Raw genomic sequence first — 24,115 nt, forward strand, 5'->3', positions numbered from 1 at the left:
GGGCATCAGACCCAGCATTATTTTCTCTGCTATGCAGGATGCTGGGAGTGGAATTTATTTGGTAGTCTAGCCTTTTTTAGTCTATTTTTGTGCCATCTGGCGGATGAAAGGAATATATGTGCTTATACAAACATACATCATGTCACCTGGTGCTTTTCATTCTTTGTAGAATGTACCTGTGACCCAGCTGGTTCTCAAAATGGGGGAATCTGTGACAGTTACACTGATTTTTCTGCTGGCCTCATTGCTGGTCAGTGTCGGTGTAAATTATACGTGGAAGGAGAACATTGCGATATTTGCAAAGAAGGCTTCTACGGTTTAAGTGCCGAAGATCCATTTGGTTGTAAATGTAAGTATATTTGTTGAAAAGTTTAGGAGTTCTCATAATTCCCATTTTATTTTGCAATTCTAAATCCAGACTACCACTTCAGACTCCTGTGGTTTATGTTTCTTTACTTCGTGTTCTCTTTAATAAAGCTTGTGCTTGCAATCCTCTGGGAACGATCCCTGGCGGGAATCCTTGTGACTCCGAGAGGGGTTACTGCTACTGTAAACGTCTGGTGACAGGACAGCATTGTGACCAGTGTCTGGTAGGTAAATCTTGATTACATGGATGTGTAGTTTGTGAATATGACATGTTTTAACAGAAAATGCTTTTCGCTATTGTAAATTCTACCATCACCCTTATATGTAAATGTTAAAAGACATGCGTAGATACTTTACAAAAGAAGAATTACTAATGAATAATTTTGACAAGATATTCACCATCACTGTTAGAATCGTAAAAGAAAACCACAGTAACATACCATTTTCACAGACAAAATTAACAAAAGTTTTAAAAAATGAGTATGCTGACTATTAGGACAAAATGAGGGGCTGGTACTCATAAGCTGCTGATGGAAATGCGAATTGGTTCATACTTTTTGAAAAGCATTTTGGAGGTATGTATCAGTAGCCTGTAGAAATGTGCATACCCTTTGACACAGTAATCACACTTCTGGGGCTCTATCTAATAATCGGAAAATCAGACTCAGATGTATTCACCAGAAGACTCATTGCATCTTTTTTTTAAATTTATTTTTCAATTACAGTTGACATACAATATTATATTAGTTTCAGGTATACAACATAGTGATTAGACATTTATATACCTTATGAAGTGATCACCCAATAAGTCATTGCATCTTTTATTAATCATAGCAAAAAACTTAGAAGCAACAATAAAGAAAATTGTTAAGTAAATCTGAGGGCTTCTATACAGTGTGATACTTGGTTGCCACTGAAAATTACAATAACATGAGGAAATGCTGATGCTGGTATAAAAAGTACTCAGAATATGAGTAATATCTTGATAATGTAGGAAAAAATTTCATCAAGAAAAACAAACTCTAGAAGGAAATATACCAGAAAGTTCACTGATTCCAGGTAAAATAATTATGAGAGTAATTTTTTTAAATTAGTCTGTATCTCGTAACATTTTTATGATTGCTTTTATAATATGCAAAAGGAAGTCTACTTGAACCCATACTACAGTTATGATCACTAAATATGCATACTTGCATATACCCTGATAGATTCTTAAAGTAAATTTCTGAAAGTCTGATTTAAATGGGTGAACCTAGTTTTTATCGCTCATTAGGAAATATGTATGTGTTGAGATGCAAAGAGATCTCCCTTACGTAGAGTCTGCCCCATTTCTTCTTATTTCTTTCTCCGGTGTTCTCAGGACTTGGTGATCTCCTCACCTTCCAGTTGTGAAACAGTCCCTGCTTTAGGCTATGTTTCCAAACAGACAAATCCTTGAAGAGCTTTTAAAATTTTTGACAGACTGAACTTAGGAAAAAATCTAAAGGCCTGCCGAATATTTGCCAAAATTCTCCTACTAACTAGGGTAATTCTAATGAAGAAAATTGATATCTTTGCCACTTTCTCATGGTTATTATTGGGTTCAGGCTATTTGCAGGGCAAAGAAACTGCTCTGATCTGATGTTACCTTGTGCTCATATGTAAGTAACTCTCTCTGATCTCGGTGACCTGCAGCTTGGGTTTCTTTGTTTTAGAATATTTGTACTCATTTCTTCTGTAGGCTTTCTGCTTTCACAGTGCAAATGAATGTTCGGTGGAATAGCCAAAACGTGCTATAACTTGTTTCTTGCTGAGTCTATTATTTAATACAGGAACCCACTTTTAGATGCTTAATCTTCTGTTCTGCAGCCAGAACACTGGGGCTTAAGCAATGATTTGGATGGATGTCGACCTTGTGACTGTGACCTTGGAGGAGCCTTAAACAATAGGTGAGTGAAGATTCACTTACACCCTTGTACTCGGTCACCTGGGAAAGCCCTCATGACCCTTAGGTGAAGTGACATTCAGTCTCTGAAGAAGATATGGGAAGTATATTCACTTTTGATTTGAATGACTGATAATCACTTGGTCTCAGTGTTTTCAAAGATTTATTCATTCCAAGAGTTAGCTTTGAAACCTTCTACTATATTTATGTTTCTTGGTTTTAATAGTGTTGCTGTTACTTGTTTTTGTACTTTTACTTTGCAGTAGTTTTTAAATTGTGGAAGCAATATATACCCATAGTTTTTTTTAAAAAAACAAACAGTTCTGACAGGTATGCTGCCCTTTTTCCCCCCAAGTTCTACTGCCGAGAGTTGCCACTGTTAAAAGTTTTTTATATCTCTCTAGAAGTTAATAATTGTGCTCAGAATATGTGTTAAAAATTACAATTTCTTTCCTCTAATTTCTTTTGAAATAACATGTTAGGTTTTATTTTTTAACAGGCAAGTGCAAAGAAAAAAAATAGCCCATGAGTTCCCATTTTTTCTCACTGCCATTTTTTGAAAATCAAAGTAATATATGTTATGTACTATTCTGCAACTTGCTTTTTTTTAACATAGAGATTTTTTTTGTAGCAGTGTGTATTCATCTACCCCCCCCCTTTTTTTTGTATTCTATCATGTAAAAGTGCTATGGATTTATTTATTTCCTTTTTTTTTCCCCTTTAAAAATGTTTCAGTGAATAAATACCCTTGTAGATATATCTTGATGGATGTTCGTAGATATATCTATAGATTAGGTTCCCAATAATGGAATCACTAAGTCAACTAGATGTACATTTTTTTATTTTAATAGAGAATGTCAGATTGTCCTGCAGACAGATTGTGCTAGTTTATTTTTCTGCCACCCAGTTATAAAAGTACCTTTTTCTCTATTCCCACCAGCAGTTGGTATCAACAAACATTTTATTTTTCATCAATCTAAAAGATTAAAAATGAACTCATATTTTGATTTGTATAAAGAATCCTTTTCGTTTTTTTCTTTTTTTCACCTTCCAAGCTTATTAATGAAAATTACACATAACTTTTAATGACTTAAATAAGTTGGTATTCTTTGAATAGATGAGACATGAAGCTCTACCAGAAATTATCATAATACACATTTGGCAAGATGTTAAATTTGTTAGAGTTTAATTGACCACCTTTGAGGTAAAGAGAGTTTTGTCTCTGTTGGTTACATGATCAGATTCAGAGCATTTGGTGAAGATGGTGTGAGTGACTGCCGGAAGGACATCAGGTGTTTCCCTGTGGCCCTGAGTCTTCCCCGAGAGAGCGTGCTGAATTCGCTGAGCGAGCCTTCTGTGCTCAGGAACTGACTCCCCTATAAGATTATTTCCAACACCACAGTAGTCTGCTGGACAGGAAGGAGATTTTAGGCAGCAAGAACATGTTCTGTTTGGCCTCTGCATTCAGGTTTGTCTTACTCCTGATCGTGCGGTAAACTCAGTACAGTGGGTAGCCTCCAAAACTGCACTGTGAATGTCTGTTCTTAAGAAACCTCCAGAGAGGGGGAAGAAAGGCTAATTCTATACAAGCAGGGTAGAAAGGCAAACTGCTGGCTGCTTAGGGACTCTTCTCTGACTTTTCTTTGTGACTCCCAGGACACATGCTGATTCCTCTAGTAACCGATTCCTCAATTCAAAGCTGTCATCACATCTAAAATTCTTCATGATCAGATGAAAATGGCATCCGTAATTCTCCAGATTACGTCATAAACTCAGGAATGTCCGATGTTCCTTTACCCTAAATGCTTTCTATTACTTATACTCCCTTCTTCTTTTTCTCTATTCCACACACACTTCCTGTCTCTAAATCCACCCACACACATTCCCTGGGTTGCCCCAAGTCTGTCTTGCACAAATTTCCAAAAACCAGAATGTGCTAATCAAAAGAGTTTGTGAAGCAAAAATTTTTAGTGATTTTAAAGCAGGTGATTTGATCCCTCTAGCATGATTGATAAGACTTTATATCTTTTGACGTCGCTAATGGCAAAAAAGAACCTTTACAGATGCCCCTAGCCCTGTGACTACAGTGTTTCATAGTGATGATCCTTTTCAGAGTTTCCCTCATGGGCATTCTCTCAGAGCCCTGGAGGGGTAGTTGAGGCACCATCTTCTGAAGCACTGATTCTACTTGGAGAAAGCTCAGGAAATACTTACTGAATAAACAATGTGTTACGACCACTCATAAATATCTTCTACTTGATAATATTCCTTTGCTTTACCTTGGACACATTGTAGGTATTGAATAAATGTTGACTGAGTTAAAGAATTTGAGAAACAAAAGATTTTTAAGATGTAGAAACTAAATACGCACTCCTTAGGAAAGGCGATCTCTAAATGTGATCCCCAAACATTCCTTGGGTACTTTGGCCAGGGACAGAATTAAGTGTAAAAGTCATGTGAAGTGGAAAAACTTTTTAAATGTTTTATATAATAAGCCAAATGGATTTTTATAAAACAATATAAGCTTAGTAATCCATGTATATTATGTTGACAGCTAATCTGAACTTTCGAACATTCTCAGGAGGTAAAACTTAATGTAAATTATGTAACTCAGTGAAGCTTTGCCCACCAGATAACGTGCTTTAATGAATAAATAAGAATGGTTGCTAGGTAAATCCTACTTGTAAATGTTTAAAAAACACTGAAAAATATAAACATCTTTACATAATCCTTCAAAATCATTTCATCAATTAATCTAGGACTTTGATATCTGGCTTGGAACCCACCACCACTTTGCTGAAGACGTCTAGCTTCCTAGACTAAAGTTCCCAGTCCTCCTTTTGGTGTTTCAACAGCACATTACTTCTGCATCTCTTTTAGCACTTATTTTACTGGGCTTTGTATTATAGCTGTTTATATTTGAAAGATCTCTTTGGACAGAGATTGTGTCTTATTTGTTTTTGCATCTCCTTCATTCCTAGCACAGTGGGACTTGCTGGTGCTCAATAAATGAGGAACTGAAATTTATTATACTTTGGAACAAGAGCAGAAATTAATACCCGTTTTCATCAGTGTATTGAATGATTATGGTGTCTAACCCTTTGTTAATTATATGGTAACTGAACATAGAAGGATTACAGAGAATAGCTCCTATCCCTTAAGAAAGTATCCTGGTTTGGGGAGTGGAGCTATTCTGGATAAAATGGATACTGTTTACTGTTAATCAATATAGAACCAACTCTTATTTGTAATCAGAATTTTAGAGGAGAAATCACTGTTGAGCAGAGTGGTGATTTGTATGAATAATGCTTTTCATCCTTTATTTTTTCCCCCTGATTTCTTAGTAATAGAGATAAGTTGAAACTGTACAGTATTTACTCTGCTCATCACTATTAAATGATAAATAATTTTCCATCCAATAGAATTTTTAAACAGGTTGCTAATGTCTATACTTACAAGAAATCTGTGTTTTTAAAAAATAATCTTGGTCTTCACCCACTTAGAAAAAATAGGGCTTGTATTAGTTTTCTATTGCTGCCATAGTAAATTACCACAACTTAGTGCCCTAAAACAAATAAATTTATTATATTACAGTTCTTTGTGTCAGATAAGGTCACCCTAGACTAAAATCAAGCTGTTGGTAGGACCAGACCATGTTTCTATCTTAATGCTCTAGGGGAGAATCTGTTTCCTGCTGATTTTCAGTTGTAGAATGAGGTTTCTGTTTTCCTGCTGGCTCTCAGCAAGCATCTCATGGCTGCCCACCTCCTTCGACTCATGGCCTCTTTCTTTCTTCCTCAAAGCTAACAACCATGGGTCAAATTTTACTCATTTCACATCTTTGACCCACTTTCTGCTTCCCTCTTCCACTTTTAAGAACTCATCTGTCTTGATTGGGTCCATCTGGATAATCCAGGATACTCTCGCATCTCAAGGTCCTTAACCTTAATCACATCAGTCTCCTGTGCTATGTGAGTTAACCTATCCACAGATTTGGGCGATGAGACCATGGACATCTTTGGAGGCCATTATTCTACCTACCACAGGGCCTGATTCGTTTTATCTTAAATCATTATTCTCCCTTACTGATCCAATGCATTGAATCTGTATCTAGTTACAGGGAAATTTGTGTGAGGGACATATAAACTTGTGTACCATTTCTATCCACTATGATTTTTACTTGAACGTGGGAAAGAATAATTACATGTAATAAATCTTTTATCTAACAGTGGAGGAGGTAGGATTTGAGCTTGGATGAGTGAGGTTTGAGAGGTGTGACAGGTGGGGAGAAGGGCCTTCTAGCTGAGAGGAAGAAGACTGGTGAAGGCATGGAGAATGTGTGTCAAGGTCAAGATCTGGCCTGATCTTGACCATCTCTGCTTACATTTCTCCATTATCCATCTTTGCTCTTATCATTCCTGTCCTCTCTCAACCTGTCAAGATCTTCTGCAACCTTCAAAGCCTCCTTAATCAGGTGAACAATGTCTTTCTCTGTGCCCATAGTACTTTGTAGCTCTTACAGCATTTCAGTTTGTTGCATTGGTCATTTGTTCTATTGTTTATCTCCCTGGTAAAATTGTAAATTCTTTCAGACCAGGACTATGTTTCCCTCCATTATTCTCTTTATCATTTAGCCAGAAATAATGGACTTTACCAAGGAAGTAAGGATTCATCCAGAAGAAAGTTGACAATGAACTAAAATGGGAGAGTATTGACACCAGGAAGCACAGCTTCAAGGGCCAATATTTGATTTACTCAGTAAATATTTGTAGAAAACTATGAAGAGTGTGGCTCATCTGAAAGCAAAGAGCAGGCACCAAAAAAAGAAGCAGTTTATGATTCAGAGGGTGGATTATAGAAGCTGCTGGAAACCAGGCAGAGACATCATGACGTGATATGATAAAATAAGAAGAAACAATCATGTATTTTTTGTGCAATGATGAAAGCAATGCTATAGAGAGACTGGTTTTGCAGTGTAGACAGGATGTACTGGATGGTCAGAGGGAACAGAAGAGCTTGAGAGCTCAGTTTGAGAGATTGCTAGAGTAATAGGTATGTAATGACAACATACTGACTAGGACAGTGACAGTGACAATGAGTGGAAACTGCTAGGTTGAGAATTATCTTGAAATAAGACTTGGATATTGAAGATAAAGGAAAGGGACGGTTATGTCTCACCTGCAACATCGGAAGAATTTAAAATCTGCTGACAGAAAGAGCTGAAGAAGCCAGTGTTAAGAGGTGACAAGCAGTTTGGGACAAGATAAATTAGAGATGACAGCTTGGCAAACCATGGAAATGTCCCATTCATGTCTGGACGTGTACAACCAGAGCACAGCTGTGTGAGAGCTAAGAGCTGTAGATGTGAGGGCCATCTACACAGGGGCAGGTAAAGCCACAAGAATGAGTTCATTAAAGGAATGACTATGGAATTGGAGCCACGCCTAGTGTAAATTCTGTGGCCACAAAGAGGAGTGATTGCCAGGGCTGATGTTAAGGAATTCCTTTCACCTGATCAGATTCTCCTGAGCTATTTCTTCTTTAGAATTGGGCTGCAGATAAAAGGCCACACCTCAGCTTTATCTGCTTATTCTTTAGTGATAGCATGTGAAGAATCTAGTTGTTTTCTTCTTTGGTGGTTAGTGTTTCAGATATTTGTTCCCTCCGTAAACATCTGGGGAAGAAAGATTTTTCTTCATGTCCATATGATATAATATCTGATGCTTGGATTTTTGAAAATGGCTTTTGTGGGTGGACTGTGCCCAAAGGGGCCTGGATCCTAAGTGGAACAAACTTTCCTCCTCTGGAAATTGGCTGCAGGATGTTAGGTATGCATATTCCTCTAGGATAAAAACGATTCACATAATTTACGGAAAACACTTCATTTGGACTTGCCTTAGGTACTTGGTTTAAAATAAACTTTGGGATGAGAAAAAAATTAAGGAAGACTAGAATGGCTTTAAAGTAAGAATTCAAACCACTTGACTTAAATAAAGTAAAAATGGATGCATGTAATTTGGTTTTACCTTGTACACAAAATCATGATACTAAGGAAAAAGATAGACATAAGCTGAGAACAAAATGAACACATTATAGTTTATCCAGAAGCCTTTATTACCTAAAAGAGTAATGACTAATTTAAATAAGGTTTTTATTATTTACACTAAATCTTCTATTTTTCTTTTTTCTTTTTCTTTTTCTTTTTTTTTTTTAATTCATAACTACTATCCTTTACACATTTATTTATTCAAACAATGTTTGAGAGTACTGGCCTAGCACTGGGCCAGGTCCTGCAGGGGCCAGCTGAGGTAAACAGCCCAGGTCCTCAAGGAGTTTATAGTCTAGGATGAGATTAAATAGGTCTGTCAATAATCATACTACCAGAGAGAACGCAATAAATATCTTAATAATACAGATAAGGAACAATCGAAGCCTCAGGAAGCACCACTTGAAACTGGAAGAGGGAAGGAACCAAATGAAACTTAATGAAAGGAATGAAAGTTGATCTGGGCTTTGAAAAATAAGTAGAATTTTGAAGATACAGTGCCTCAATTTTAACAAACACCTATTTCATGACAAGCTTTGTTGTAGATATGAATACATCATTTCTTACGCAAGGAGGTAGTGGCATAAAAGAGATGATTCATTCTATGGAGTGAGGAGTTGATGGTCAGGAAATGCCAGAGCAGGAATCATATGCGAGCTCAGCCTAGAAAGAAGAATAGGTGGACCTTTGTTGGATGAATCAAGGAAAAAGACATTCCAGACTGTAAAAACAACATAAGCAAAGGGAAGGGGTCATGAATCACCCAGCCAGTTGAGAAATTTTAAGTAGTTCAGTGTGGTTGGAGAGGTGAAGGGAAAGAAATGCACTGGAAAAACAGAGAAAGGCCAGATTCTGGAAGTCCTGTTGCACCTCCCCAAGGCCAGTGTGGCAGGAAGGGATATGGTTAATGCAACTTAGGTAAGTTCATTTGAGCAGCTCCCTGGGGATAGTGGTTTAAGTTGGGAAGTTGGAAGACTGGCAACAAAGATACCAATTAGCAGACTGTAACTCCTTTTACTGTGAGAGAAGGAAGAAAGACCTGGTACAGCCCATGGAAATGGGGAAGAGACACTCAATATACTAGGAGGTGAAACCACAGAAGTTGGTCCCTAACTGACTATGAAGAAGGAATCTGGAGGGTAACTTCCAGGTCTCTGACTTTGCTGACTCAGTGGGAGTGTCTTCTCCCCAAGAGAGAACATGAGAGGGGTTGAGTGCTACCTTCTGGATCTGTCGTTAGCCCCCAGGACACCTAAGTTGGAACTGACCTTCTTGAAGTTGGATATTTGGGTCTGAGACACAGGAAAGGGGTTGCAGTTGGAAATAAGGTAAATAAGCAAAAATTACAAGATATCAAAGGAAGAACACTTGTGATATCTATAGAAAGCACCAACGTGGTGTGGATGGAGCATAGTGAAGAGAAGGCAGTGGAGATAAAAGTAAAAGACCAGGTCATGCAGAGCTTTCAGCTTCAGAGTTTGGGGTTCATTCATAGGAATATTTTTTTTGTGGTAATTTTCCAAAGAAAATAAGACCCCTCCCCCCAAATATTTCACCCCACTTAATGTTTAATGGCAAATGTACAGCTGCATCCAGGGGGTTCCTTCATAAGTGCTGAGCACAGCTGACCCAGCTCCACCCCCTTGCAGCTGCTCCGCTGAATCAGGCCAGTGCTCGTGTCGACCCCACATGATCGGACGTCAGTGCAACGAAGTGGAACCTGGTTACTACTTCACCACCTTGGATCACTATATCTACGAAGCGGAAGAAGCCAACTTTGGACCTGTAAGCAGGGGAGTGCTTGACAGGTTGATAAAGCAGTGTTTGGGGGGCAGTCAATGGCATATACACATTTTGTAAAACCATTTAAAAAGTATTCTGTCAGTGAGACCAAAGTAAGCATCAGTAGTATGCCTTCCTGAGAACAATCATATTTAAAGCTAAGTAAATCTACAGCTCTCAAAGAGACTTTGGAACATTCACTAATAAGGCTTTTGGTGTTTGGGAAAAGAGGGTTTGGCTTTTGGGGGGGTTTTCTTCCATTCTTCTCTCTACTTATGCTCCAAAGTTATTGTTGATCTAGTAAATACTCAGAGAGAATATGGTTTCATTTTTCCATTGCCATGTAACAAGCCATCCCAAATTTGATGGCTTAAAATTTATGTCTGGCACTTCAGCACGGATGGCTGAGGCAGCTGGCAGCTGGCTGGGCGTTTTTCTCTATGAGACTTTACCAAGCAGCTACCCTGAGCTTCCTCACAGAATGGTGAGGATTGGGGCCAGGATTGTGAGACTTCCAGCATGGTGTTTAGCTCTAAGGAGGAAAAAACCGCTCAGTCTCAAAGTCTGACCTCAGACATTTCAGAATGTCATTTTCTTATATTTTTTTGGTCACCAGTCACAAGGCCAGACCAGAGTCAAGGGCGAGGTTACATAGGTCTCACCCCTTAATGGGTAAAGCCTCACACACACACATACAGGGAATGAAGGACTCAGGTTTTGGAAACGACTAGTCACAGGTATTATATATAACCCTGTGAACAAACTCAAGTGCATGCTGGAGTTAAGCAACTCATATTGGTCAATTCTCAATCTCAGTGACAGAATGAACGCATCGGTAGTTTTCATGACCGTATCGAGTTTCTTCACTTATATTTGGAGCTCAAAACAAATTCTGCTGAGAATGACGGACAGAAATAAATCCACTAGATAGTGGACTAACCTGGTAAAAGTCTGTGAAATACCTCATCACTCCTAGGCTCACTTACAACAGCATTCGGGATGTTCTCTCTCCTTCCTTTATGCTCTTTCCCATGGCTACATCACAGAAAGTCTGCCCTAGGCTTTTGAGTCCCATGTCCAATGTCCCAAGATTACCTCAACCACAAAACTAAAAAGAAACCAATTTGCTGTTCATATACCAAAAACTTTTTACAATCTACTGGGAAAATGTGACTACAAAAAATAGGTATAATATCTACAGTGTTGGACCTTTGACTGCTTTATTTAATTGAATCGCATGTCAAGGAAAGCCTAAGGACTGTCTCCTTGTCCTCAGGGGGTCAGCATCGTGGAGAGGCTGTATGTGCAGGACCGGATTCCTTCCTGGACCGGAGCGGGCTTTGTCCAAGTGCCCGAAGGGGCTTATTTGGAGTTTTTCATTGACAACATACCATATTCCATGGAGTACGACATCCTAATTCGCTATGAGCCACAGGTAAACCCTTGGGGGAACTAGTGGGAATAGGACTGAAATTAGTAGGGGAAAAAAAGCCTTTTTTCTATCGGATACTCTTTTGGTGAAATTTGGAAGCTACATTGGAATAGAAGAACTTCTCTCTGACTTTCTAGCTTCCATGGAAGTGAAAATACACATTTTTCTTGAATTCAGTTTCACAGACATCTAGTGGTCTCTTATTAGACACTTAACCTTACTGAGAACCAAAGTGGTGACGAGAATGTCTCAGATCCTCCCATTGCCCTTACAGCCTCCACTGCCCAGAAACAGACACTCCCCTAACTGTAGTAAGAGGCCAAAATTGGAAAGTGTAAGAACAGAGATATGGAAAGTGTTTTGAGAGTCATTCCACATAAATAGGTAAGGGATATGGTTGGGCATGCTTTCAGGAAAAATGTCAAGATCAGTAAATGAACTTGGACTCTATATTGAGAGGAAGCTATTGAAAGGTTTTGAGCAGGGAGATGTCACTCTGAGCTGTATTTTAAGAAGGATAGAAAGGGATGTTGAGAGAGGCAGGGAGAGCAGTTGTTTCAGTGTCCAGGTGAGACAGGATTAGGGCTAGAACTGGGGCGGGCAATAACAGGAAATGGTAGAGGGAAGAGAAATGCAAACAAGTGTTTTCCATTTAAACTTGGCAAATGCTCTATCGGGAGAGATCTTGATAAAAACAGGCAGTAGTGGGCCAGTGTAGATGGTCCTTCTGATTGATTGTTTCTTTTTCTAGCTACCTGATCACTGGGAAAAGGCTGTCATCACGGTGCAGCGACCTGGGAAGATTCCAACCAGCAGCCGATGTGGTAACACAGTTCCCGATGATGACAACCAGGTGGTGTCCTTATCCCCTGGCTCAAGGTCAGTGTGACAGCTCAATAGAACTAATATGCAAATTATTTTTTTCTGGTCTCTTGCCTTGTGAGCTGTACAGTTACCATCTCAGAGCCAGAGCCGAACCCTGACTATTGACTTTCTTCCTTCGGAATGAGCTTTGATTGATTGTTTAGATATGTAAACTTTGACTTTTGTTGTTGTTCTCTTTCGTTCTGGGGCAGGTATGTCGTCCTTCCACGCCCCGTGTGCTTTGAGAAGGGTGTGAACTACACGGTCAGGTTAGAGCTGCCCCAGTACACCTCCGTTAGCAGTGTGGAGAGTCCCTACACACTTATTGATTCAGTAAGTGTAAGGTCGGTTCTGGCCTGTGCAGGGAAGGCTGGGTGGAAAGTGTTCCTTTGCTTCCCCAGAGAATTTCGTGGAGGGCTAACACTGAGAGGCTAGGCAGAATAATTTTTTCGTACCTCCAGGGTTGTTTTGCTTATATATTTTAATAAAACTTCACCCTCTGAAAAGGATTTACTCAATCTGATTCTTTCTGAAAATACAAAGTATCTTAAAAATGACATTTCAGAAACCATCAAACTATGTAGGGCCTCTCTAAGCTTTTTCTGGCAAGAATATTTTAAGAATGAGAAAGTTTATTGAATGAATCTGATTTTTCCTTTTCAAGAGTCAAATAAGCATTTTGGGTTTTTACATGTTTACTTGTTTTAATTGGTGACACAGGACACCACTCACAGTAAGAATACTTTGCTGTTCTTGTTTCTTCATAGCTTGTTCTTATGCCTTTCTGTAAATCACTGGACATCTTCACTGTGGGAGGTTCAGGAGACGGGTCGGTCACCAACAGTGCCTGGGAAACCTTTCAGAGATATCGATGTCTGGAGAATAGCAGAAGTGTTGTGAAAACGCCGATGACTGACGTTTGCAGAAACATAATCTTTAGCATTTCTGCCTTGTTACACCAGACAGGCTTGGGTAGGTATTAACTGTAGCTGCTTCTGCCCCTTCTTTCTTGAGAGCCAAGGGGACTCTTGGCATCACAAGATATGTTGGAAGGCATCCCTATAGTTCTGTGTTAGGCAGTCAGCACAAAGGAAATAGTGTCTGAACTACAGTTTGTCTTTATTTTTTTAAAGAATACGTATTGATAGAGCACCACTGCAAATGCAGTCAGTGCTCAAGAAACACACAACAGATGACTAGGGGAACAGTCCATAAGGATGCAGCATTTCCATAGGCAGGGTGGGCAGTTGGGGTAGTATCAGAGGAGCATCACGTAACTGAAATTTGTTTTTCTCTTTGAAAGGTCGGACCTTTCAAAAGTCTTAGTGACCCCGGAGATCACTAAGTTTTGTCTAAGGTCCTGTGATATTTGAGCTTTGAAGGCGAGGGTAAAAACCCTAATAACCTTCCTAGAAAAACTGCTTGTATCTGCTAACTCTGTCTCCTGTTACTTCCCTCCAGCTCATCATAGGAATAAGATTGTTTCTCATGGGAATTCTGAGTAAGCCCAGGTAGTAAAGGAGGAAGGATTGGAGTGAACCCAAGGGGAGGGATGGGCCAGGTGTGACATGTTGTACTCAGTTTCTTTGGGTGGAGCAGCTGCTCTATGTCACAAATTCTGGCCTCTCTTTCCCCTGCAGCTTGTGAGTGTGACCCTCAGGGCTCATTAAGTTCTGTCTGTGAACCCAACGGAGGCCAGTGCCAGTGCCGGCCAAATGTGGTTGGAAGAACCTGCGACAGATGTGCTCCTGGCACCTTTGGCTTTGGACCCAGTGGATGCAAACGTAGGTTAATCAGAATAGTAATGTATTTATTCAGATTGTCTGAGATATACTGGTGTGGGTTCCATAGCTTCACTTTGGAGGTTGATCACGCGAGCCCATGAGTACTCTGAGCTGGGCGTGAGGGGTGTGTTTGCATTTAATGAGTTTCTCAAGGTGGTTCCTCGGTCACCTGTCTCTTCAGCTTGTGAGTGCCATCTGCAAGGATCTGTCAGTGCTTTCTGCGACCCCATCACCGGCCAGTGCCACTGTTTCCAAGGAGTATATACTCGGCAGTGTGACCGGTGCTTACCCGGGTACTGGGGCTTTCCAAGTTGCCAGCCCTGCCAGTGCAATGGTCATGCCGATGACTGTGACTCAGTGACGGGAGAATGCTTGAGCTGCCAGGACTACACCACGGGTCATAACTGTGAAAGGTACGTGGCTGGGGCCTCTCAAAAGTAAAGAGAAAGAGATCATTTTTGGCTGAGCAAACAGCGTCTTAGGGAAATCACGGAATGAATCTCCTCTGGACTCCAGATGGCTCATTCATTTCTGACCACCTCAGTATTTTCTAGGAACTCATTCCTTTATCCAATACATATTTAGTTTCCACCTTCTGTGTGCCAGGAACTGTTCTGGGGCTGGGAATGTTGCAGAGAACAAACCCGAAAAGAACATGCCTTCGTGGAGGGTCATCCTAGAGGTCACCTGTACAGAAGTCATCTCTGTCTCAGCAGGTTCTGGCCTAGGATGAGAATTGTGAAATGTTAATGTCTAATTTCAGTCACAGAGTAAAAACCCAATCCGAATAAGATTAGTCATTTTAAATAGCTTTGTTTTTCTAAACACTTTATGCAGCTACAGTTTCCAGGAGACCACAGAAAATATGCAAAAGTCGATCTATTCTCCTGTCAGCAAATATGAATTGGATAATTATTATGGATGCAGAGCACTGCACTAGATGATAGTAGGAATACGACATAGAATGTGCTTCTAATAACATTACAGTCCCACTCAGTAGATAAGAAATTACTTGCCATGAGAAAATGGCATGCCGACTTACACTGTTCCTTAAAGCCAGACAAGCTATTAGAACCTGCTTTTTTTTGGCGTACTAGTCTCTACCTTCCATGTCAATAAATTTTCTCTTTTAGTATCTACTCACTCTATAAGATTCGTGTTTTAAAAATCTCAGCAAGTGCTTCAGTTAGCACAAAAGTTGTTTATCAGATGAAAGAGATTGTTAGTGAAAAATTAAATATGTGATTATGGCATGAAGATATGCATGGAAGCAAATGTGTGGCTGTTGGCTCTATGCTAGAGGGTGTTCAAGAATCGGGAGGTTCCAGTGATGATTCTTTTGAGTAAAAATTATTCCTTTCAGCCACAAATGGCTGTATTGTAAAAGGATCACAAGGAAACAGTTATACAAGAAATTAGTATGTTGCTGCCATCTCTTGTTTTCTGCATTAAGTTTTCCATTATTCTTTCAATGGGAAATGGAAAATAAGTTTGAGGAAAAGAGGAGCTGAGAGTAGGATGGGGACCACAGTAAACGAAGGTGGTTGTCTACATGCCAGTTCGAAATCAACACGCTCCAACACCCCGTGGGAATGACTTGGTTGGTGTTTGTGACTGTTCTTGGATTTTTCTTGTAAAGCATTTTGATTTCTTGCAGGAGAATGAGAGGATGTGGGAGGAAGAAAGATGTTTAGCCCTAGTTTGATTCTTCTGTCTAATCTGAGCCAATTTCTCATCATTTTTTTTCCTCTTTCTAAGATGGTATCAATTTAAAAAAATGTTCTAGGTTCGGATTGTTCCCAAAGTGGGAAACAGGCGGGAGGCAGGAAATAAACACTCATTTTCTTTCGTGACTTATTTGGGTTTATTTCACCTAGAAAACTTTCTCAGAAACCATTGTATGAAATTGCTTCATCACCACCAGTTCCCCAGCACATGACCAGGGAACACGTTCTTGTATTTTGTCTGTGTATTATTAAACAGAAGGTTGATTTCCTCTGAACATCTTTCTCCTATTTCTTCACCACCCCCATTTAAAAAATATTACCTTTGCCTCAAAAACAGACAAACAAACGAACAAAAACCCACCATGAAAAACAATGAGAAGTCCTTAGACCCAAGTTCTAGGCCTAGTTCTACTTCTAACCTTCTTTATTACCTTGGGTGAGTTAGCTCACCTCTCCAAGTATCCAGCTTTCTGTTGGTAGAATAACTAGGTTGGATTAGATGATCTTCAAATTCCTTCAAGCTCTTATGTTATAAGAATTAAAAAAGTAACCCAAGTATCATTCATGCTGAGAAGCTGCATGACAGTCAAATAATTCCTTGCTAAAAGTCAGGAAGCTGGATTCAAATCCTGCCTCATTACTAACAAGTTGTGAAAACCTTGCAGATCACTTAACCTCCCTGGGTTCCTTATCTATGAGGAGAAGAGATGGGACCTGTTGGGTTTGGGAGTTGATAAATAACATCCCTCCTCACTGCCCAAGTTCAAAACCACCTGAGACAGACATGAGAGTCGTATAGTTGGAGAACATCCTTATCAGCTCTATTACTGGTAAAGGCTGGGTTACAGAACATGCCACCATGGGCTTGCTAACATGTCACTCTCCCAGGCAGAGCCAGGGACAGACAACCACACCCCACCGCCCAAACTCTTTAATGCAAGGCAGGAGCCAACTAGAATGCTCAGGGCAGGCAGGCCGCTGATAGGACCGTAGGGTACACTTAGGAAGATGTGCCTCTTCCTCTGGGGAAAAGTGAGGGAGGGTCCAGACGAAGCCAGGGGTGTCACCCTAATGCAGTGGCCCTGAAAGTATGATTCCCCAGACCAGCAGTATTAGCATTACCTGGGACCTGCTAAATCAGAAACGGGAGGAGCTCGGTGATCTGTGTTCTAACAAGACCTTTCAGGGGATTCTGATGGGAGCTAACGTTTGAGAACCACTGCTCCAATGGAAAGTCCTCCATGTGGACACATGAGGAATGGGGAATGAGTATTCTCAGAAAACATGGTTTCTAAGACTTTCTTGTGACAGGTTTCTCACCACACTGGCTCATGGCCATCTCTCTTCTGTGGCTGATGTAGGTGTTTGGCTGGTTACTATGGTGACCCCATCATTGGGTCAGGAGATCACTGCCGCCCTTGTCCTTGCCCAGATGGTCCTGACAGTGGACGCCAGTTTGCCAGTAGCTGCTATCAAGATCCTGTTACTTTACAGCTTGCATGTGTCTGTAATCCTGGATACATCGGTAGGTAATGTGGAGACTCTTGAAGGAAAAGAGGTGTCTTTATGAGTTAGTTGTTAAGAAAAAGATGGAGAACGAACCAATTTAGTTTAGTTTTTATAATCTTTAACTAAAAGTGAAGGGAATCTAAGATGTTCTATTCCTGTTTGGTATACGAAGGAGAGTCAATTCTTGAGTCTCTGTGATACTGTTACAGTACGGAGCAGGAGAGCAAGCTCGTTTAAATCTATAAACGAATCCCTGTGAACACTGTTCTGTTTTTCAGTGGTAGAAAGATTAATTTACATTTGACTTCTCCCTTCCTTTATCCAACTCCTAGCAGAAGTCTCAAAGTAGTGAACAAACAGTGGACAAAAAGAAGACAAGAATATCACCTATGGGATCCCCACATAACTGAATCTGTCAGTGCTAAATACATTCTTCATTGCTGTTATACTCACATTATCTGTCAACACCCAAAGAGTGTAGCAAGTTGTGAAAATTAACCCCTTTAATTTCATCCTTGATGCCACCCTTTTAAATACTAGTTAGTTAGGCTTATCCATAGCTCCGTAAACATTTGCCTGTAGTTTCAGGATTTCTTAGACAGGGACATTGGTCATCAGCAAGGACCCATTTTTGCTCATGCAGGAGCAGTGATTTTTCAGTTAATATAATCCTTGGATTAGGATTTAAAACCAAGCTAAGCTTTACCGTGTTAGATCATTGTGTAGTTCCTAACCTGTCCCATCCCTGTGTGATGAGAAGCTGAGGTCTCATATGCTGGAACTCTTAAAGCTGTCCATGCCCTGCTGTGGCCTTGGAGCTGGGCTACCACAGTGTTTCAGATGACAAAATACTTTCCCCTCACAACTAGAAGCCTGTTTTTCTCTCCTGAAGATGTGTTCACCCCAGGCTCGGGAACTAGGTGAGGAGCACAGCACAGCCTGGGGTGACTCTCCATGGGAATGTGGATGGAGTCAATGAGCTAACTGCCATTGGTTTTATTGGACAATAGGTTCCAGATGTGACGACTGTGCTGCAGGCTTCTTTGGCAATCCTTCAGAAGTTGGGGGGATGTGTCAGCCTTGCCATTGTCACCACAACATTGACACGACAGACCCAGAAGCCTGTGACAAGGAGACTGGGAGGTGCCTCAAGTGCCTGTACCATACAGAAGGGGAGCACTGCCAGCTCTGCCGATTTGGGTATTACGGGGACGCCCTCCAGCAGGACTGTCGGAGTAAGATGCACATTCATTTTGCCTGCTCGTTAGAGTGGTTTCCACTTCCTTCTACATTGGGGGATCTCATTCTGGTATTTATTTCCTTTTGGGAATACACTTGTTCAGAGAGGTAAAATTTCACTTTTGACAAAAGAAAGATGAGACTGATATTTTTTTTCTTTGCATCCTCATTTTCTAGCAGGACTGAAGTCTCAAGGCATAACTCAGTGCTTGAGAGACAACCAAAATGAAAACCTTTGTAGCTATCCCCATGATAAATGCCATTTAATAAAACGTGTTGATTTTATGTTCTGCCCAGGAACTGTGCTGATTAGCTAGGACTTACGGATCCTAACAACCCACTTTTCTCCACACCTTTTCTCTGTCGTCAATGGACAGAGCCTTCCAGTTTAAGGAAAAGAAAGAAATAACACCTCTAAAGTCTCTCTCTCAGAACTCCTTATTTCTCAGCCAGCATTTCCTCCTGCCACTGTTGCAACCCCTCAGGCCCCCATCTTGTTGATACAAACCCATGAGGAATATTGAGGACCAACAGGGCTGGATTCCTTCAAGCCTTCCTAGCTTAAAGGGCTTCTGCCCATTCTGATACATCCATTACGGCTGCTCCCTGCCAAAAGTTTGAAATCATTAGATATCTCAACTCCCATGGCATGTTTTTTATTATTTCCAGTTAAATTCTCAATTTTAAAATGATAAACCAGTAGCTTATTAAATCTGCATATTTAGAAAATACTGCTAGGCAGAACATGTCATCGTGCATGTCCGCTCAGGAAATGTCAGAACTGTGTAAAGTAAAACATTATCAGAACTTCTGAAGAACAGTTGTAGATTTTTTTTTTTAATGCCTCCATTTCTTCCCCTGCTTGTTTGCATTTCCAGATTGAAATCTGGAGAGGGAAAATCTTAGCCATTGGCGTATAGCTAACTTTCGCATGGCCTATACATTCTATGAATGTGACTATGTAAGTAAATCTGATTGTGGTATTTTTCAGAGTGTGTCTGCAATTACCTGGGCACCATGCAGGAGCACTGTAACGGCTCTGACTGCCAGTGTGAAAAAACCACTGGCCAGTGCTTGTGTCTTCCTAATGTGGTTGGACAGAACTGTGACCACTGTGCGCCTAATACCTGGCAGCTGGCCAGCGGGACGGGGTGTGACCCATGCGACTGCGATGCTGCTCATTCCTTCGGGCCATCTTGTAATGAGGTGAGACGCTATAGCTGGTGTGAGGCTGTCATGGCATAAAGAAAGATGCCTTTATGGGGTTCAGGTGACAGCTATTTGGTGCCTTTGCCCCAACTTGTGGTCGCGGCCTTGCCCCAGGCCACACAGCTTGGCAAACACAGCACAGACTGGATGTCAACCCTCACTTGTCCCCCTCAGCTGGGACTACATAACCATGAATGGAGGCCCCATCTGATACACCCAGAGCATTTTAACATAGAGCTCCAGCTGCAGACTCACATGAGAATAGACAGGAGTGTGCTGTTTCTCTTTAATCCCTGGCTGCTGAATCAGACTGTTTTCTTAGCCACGCAGCCTGAAAGGAACAAACAGCCATACTCAGCATTGTAAAAACTGCTTCTCTTTCCTGACATGCATTCAGAATGAAGGGCTCCCCATGGCAGGTGAGTCCCAGGTGGCCTAGGCTTATTAGGGATTTGTGAAGAAACATGTAAATAAAGGGTAATATGCTCTGGGCCTCTCCAACCTCTGTCACAGGAAAGCAGTTAGGAGATGCTGGCGTGGGGCCCTGAGCAACCTCTTAGGCAAACAGCTCAGTCCCACTTCACCCAACTGGCAGCTGAAAAAGAAAGTGCAGGCTGGCTTCTGCCCTGCAGCCCACTTGACTGAGGTCTGTTTTCTGGCCGCAGTTCACAGGACAGTGCCAGTGCATGCCTGGGTTCGGAGGCCGCACCTGCAGCGAGTGCCAGGAGCTCTTCTGGGGAGACCCCAGCGTGGAGTGCCGAGGTGAGGCCGTGGCAGATCTTGGGTTGTTATTGGATCGGAGTGGAGGGAACAGATGTCTGCAGAAGGTTTTGGAAACCTCTAAAGTACAGTGCAAATTAATTTGTCTATAAAAACCGTGTTTAATTACAGAAGAAACTCATGCTCATTGTTTGGAGGAAAAAAATCTTTAATATTTTAGCCCTATAGAAGTGTGGGTAGTAAAAAGTGGACCCGCTCATTTCTCCAGCTCCATTCCCTAGGGTAACCTTTGTTTCCGCCCAAACACACATATGCACCACACGCACACACTCAAAGTTGATTTTTTAAATGCTTATAACCAAAATGGGCTCATGTTAACCATGTATGTTAACCATGTAAATTGATTTTTCCCCCCTGTGAATAGTATTTTGTGGACATCTTCCTTGTCAGCACATGCAGAGCTAAGTGGTTGTTCTAGTAAGATCATTTTATTCCAGTGTGTCAAGTACTCTGCTGACAGTTAAAACCCTCAGCATTTGTACTTTGTGTAATGTCCCCACAAAGGGCGTTGTCATAGTGCCTTCGTGCACAACAAGTCAGATAGATGACAGGAGCTCCAAGTCTGTTAATGTGAATAAAACCCAGATTCCCACTAAAGCTTATGATAAAATAGGACTGGAGGGAAAACTTGACATTTTCATAAGAATAATAACTTGTTAAAATCATATGAATCACAAGGATTACTTAATTTTTGTGCTTTTGCAACGTTTTTTTTTTTACTTGCCAGATTACTTTTCAGATCTTAAAGTAAAAGCATTTACAGAAAAGATTTGAATAGATTGTTTCTGTTCTATTTTTGTATTCTTTCCTATTTGGGTTTTCTTCTCTACGTTTTAAGTTTATGACTATGAATAAATATCTTCTGTGGTTACATATTTGTTCTTTGATATATCTTCTTTGTTACACTTCTGAAATTCTAGGTCCCTGTTAGACTCTAAATTTTTAGAAAAGAGACCTTTTTCCTTTTTGGATACAACTGTAGCAAGAAAATAACACAGATCAAGTTAGCAGTTCATTCCGTATCTCCTATCAAAGATCAGAAACCTAGATACTGTGTGTTCCTTCAAAGGACTGTCCCTTAAGAGTAGGAAAATTTTAAACAGTGGACAAGACCAGAACAAAAGGCATATGATTTGTTTTTCCAATTGAGGCTTAGCCAGAAGGATTTGAACTAACATCTTAGATTAGATTCAGATTTGTTCCAAAGAGGAGATGATGTTTGGTGTGTCAATAAACAAGTGCTTTTTCATTCATCATTCTTCAGTCCAGATGTTGGTTCTTAATGGGAGCTGACTTTCTCACTTCCATTAGAAGGGCTGTGATATTCAGTGCACCACTCGCTCTAAGATGTCTTCTTTACGTAAAACCCTGCTTGAAATATGGTTTCTCCAGAGTTCTTACACTATTCTGTTAAATTCCTCAATCTTGTAAATGCCCTTAATGCCACAGGGACTTGATTTTTCTCCAGATAATGATTCTATCATTGCTTATAGCCTGATGCTATCAGCATGTGTCATTGAAAAAATTGCTTTGGCTGCCAAGCTTTCTGACCTTTTGCTCCATCTAAGCTTTGTTAGCATGAAAGGCCTGTTACCCAGAGTCAGAGTCAGAGAATTGTTCATTTACTGATCAGAACTTTACTCCTTACCCTTTTATCTTTTCTTAAACTTTCAGCTCTAAATCTGCCAGAGAAATTGTGGCTTAAAGGAACAGTATCAACTTGTGTAGGCCAAAAGCTGATCACATTTTAGAAACTTTGCAAAGAGTGAAATCCATGGTATCAATGTTTAACAACCTCTTCGTTCATTTTATTTAGAAGAAAGGTCAGCCTATTACGTAAGAAAATGCTGGGACCCAAATGTTTTTCACACCCTGTGGAAGAAGCTCTTAACTTACAGAGAGAGTGAGAATTGACTTGACAATGGAGAGTCATCGCTAGCCACAGGGCCTTCTGTATGCAGGATGGCAATAGAAGCAAGACCAGTATGATTGAATAAGGGTAGAGGCAAAAATGCAGAAGCAGATGGAGCTCAGGGCTCTAGACGTACTGGAATGTACTCACAAATGGAAATGGGGGGACAAGAACTTGAAGGAACTGTGTCCAGCGATCAGCAGGACAAGAATAGGTGTCATCTGCAATCAGATGGAACTATGGGGAGAGAATGTGACCACTTTTCTCAAATTATGTAATTAATTGCCAAAGAGTCTTCGATTTCAAATCTTTCAGTTGAACAGGGTACAAATTTAAACTTTCTAGCACCACCTCATTAACAGTAAGCTTACAGAAAAACTTATGGGAAAAAAAAATGTAGTTATGTAAAAGACAAATGAGTTGAGCTTCAAACTTATAAATTGTTGAATGTTCCTATTGTCCAGGCAAGTTGGGACTCTTGGCCATGCCAAGTCTGAACAAGCCCACCACTGTGCTGGGATGGAGAGAGAATCTCATCCACCCACCACCGAATGTGCCAGAGAAATTCTCAGCGTAGAGCTCTGCGATGTGCCCTTCAGGAGTCAGAGGGTCACATTAGAACTCTTTCTGTCGATTCATAGATAGCAAAGAGCCCCTGGCTCTTGGGAAAGGACAGTGTCTCTTAAACTTAGGCAAATTGGAAATGTGGAGCATGAGAGGGAGGCTCTAAGTAATGGCCATCATGTTTGCTTCTCATTTCAAATTGTTTTAATAGGGAACTTAAGTCCATTTCTTCGCTTACACATAAATTTTTAGAATACTTGTATTTTCTCAGCCTGGGATTCCTTTACAGTCACCCACCTATTCTTTATTTATTGTCAGTGTGACTCAGGAAATCAGATTTAATTTGATTCTTTAGAGAATCACAAATACTCTTGTTAGTAGGTGGAAGCCTTGTCTTACACAATCCTAATCACAGAACGTGGCCCCAGAAGTGCTAGGCTAGACCAGAGGTGGGCACACTACACTCATGTGCCCAATCCAGCTCACTGGGTCAGTAGAGTTTCACTGGACACAGCCATGCCCATTTCTTCTTACATATTTTCCGGGGCTGGCTTCATGCTGCAATACCAGAGTTGAGTAGTGTGACAGAGACCATATGGCCTGCAAAGCCTAAATATTTACTATCTGGGCCTTTATAGAAAACATTTGCTGACCCCTGGACCAGACAGCCAGCTCATTTTTGCAGGTAAAATCATATTCATTCTCCACCTTTCATTTCAAAATCAAAGTTATATTACTGAGGCGAAAAAAATGTGGGGCTGGGGGAAGTCGAGGATATAAAAAAAATAGAAAATCACATTTAAGAAATCAAAAAGTATTAAATTTCTCTTGCTTTTAGTAAAATAGAAATACCTAAGTAAAGTATCAGTAAACCTTTTCATATGATAGCAAACCCTGGAGTCCCATGTTACTTTGAGACAAGGTCCATGGCAGAAGAGAATAAACCCTGTTTGCAGATTGTAGGACGTAGCACTTTC

General features: G+C 40.6%; 1 protein-coding gene across 1 annotated transcript in view; it reads left to right on the top strand.

Annotated features, from left to right (window-relative positions):
* LAMB1 (laminin subunit beta 1) overlaps nt 1-24,115 on the top strand; it is a 67,259-nt gene that overhangs the window by 21,572 nt on the left and 21,572 nt on the right. The window contains exons 11-24 of the mRNA XM_023537984.1: nt 170-349; nt 478-590; nt 2,215-2,294; nt 9,986-10,121; nt 11,395-11,553; nt 12,302-12,429; nt 12,627-12,747; nt 13,182-13,386; nt 14,055-14,198; nt 14,380-14,611; nt 17,287-17,450; nt 18,445-18,669; nt 19,665-19,879; nt 20,548-20,644. Of these exons, the coding sequence (XP_023393752.1) occupies nt 170-349; nt 478-590; nt 2,215-2,294; nt 9,986-10,121; nt 11,395-11,553; nt 12,302-12,429; nt 12,627-12,747; nt 13,182-13,386; nt 14,055-14,198; nt 14,380-14,611; nt 17,287-17,450; nt 18,445-18,669; nt 19,665-19,879; nt 20,548-20,644 (2,199 nt within the window). The remainder of the gene's footprint in view (nt 1-169; nt 350-477; nt 591-2,214; nt 2,295-9,985; nt 10,122-11,394; nt 11,554-12,301; nt 12,430-12,626; nt 12,748-13,181; nt 13,387-14,054; nt 14,199-14,379; nt 14,612-17,286; nt 17,451-18,444; nt 18,670-19,664; nt 19,880-20,547; nt 20,645-24,115) is intronic.

Source organism: Pteropus vampyrus, unplaced genomic scaffold (genome assembly GCF_000151845.1).
Source record: "Pteropus vampyrus isolate Shadow unplaced genomic scaffold, Pvam_2.0 Scaffold208, whole genome shotgun sequence".
Classification (NCBI taxonomy): Eukaryota; Metazoa; Chordata; class Mammalia; order Chiroptera; family Pteropodidae; genus Pteropus; species Pteropus vampyrus.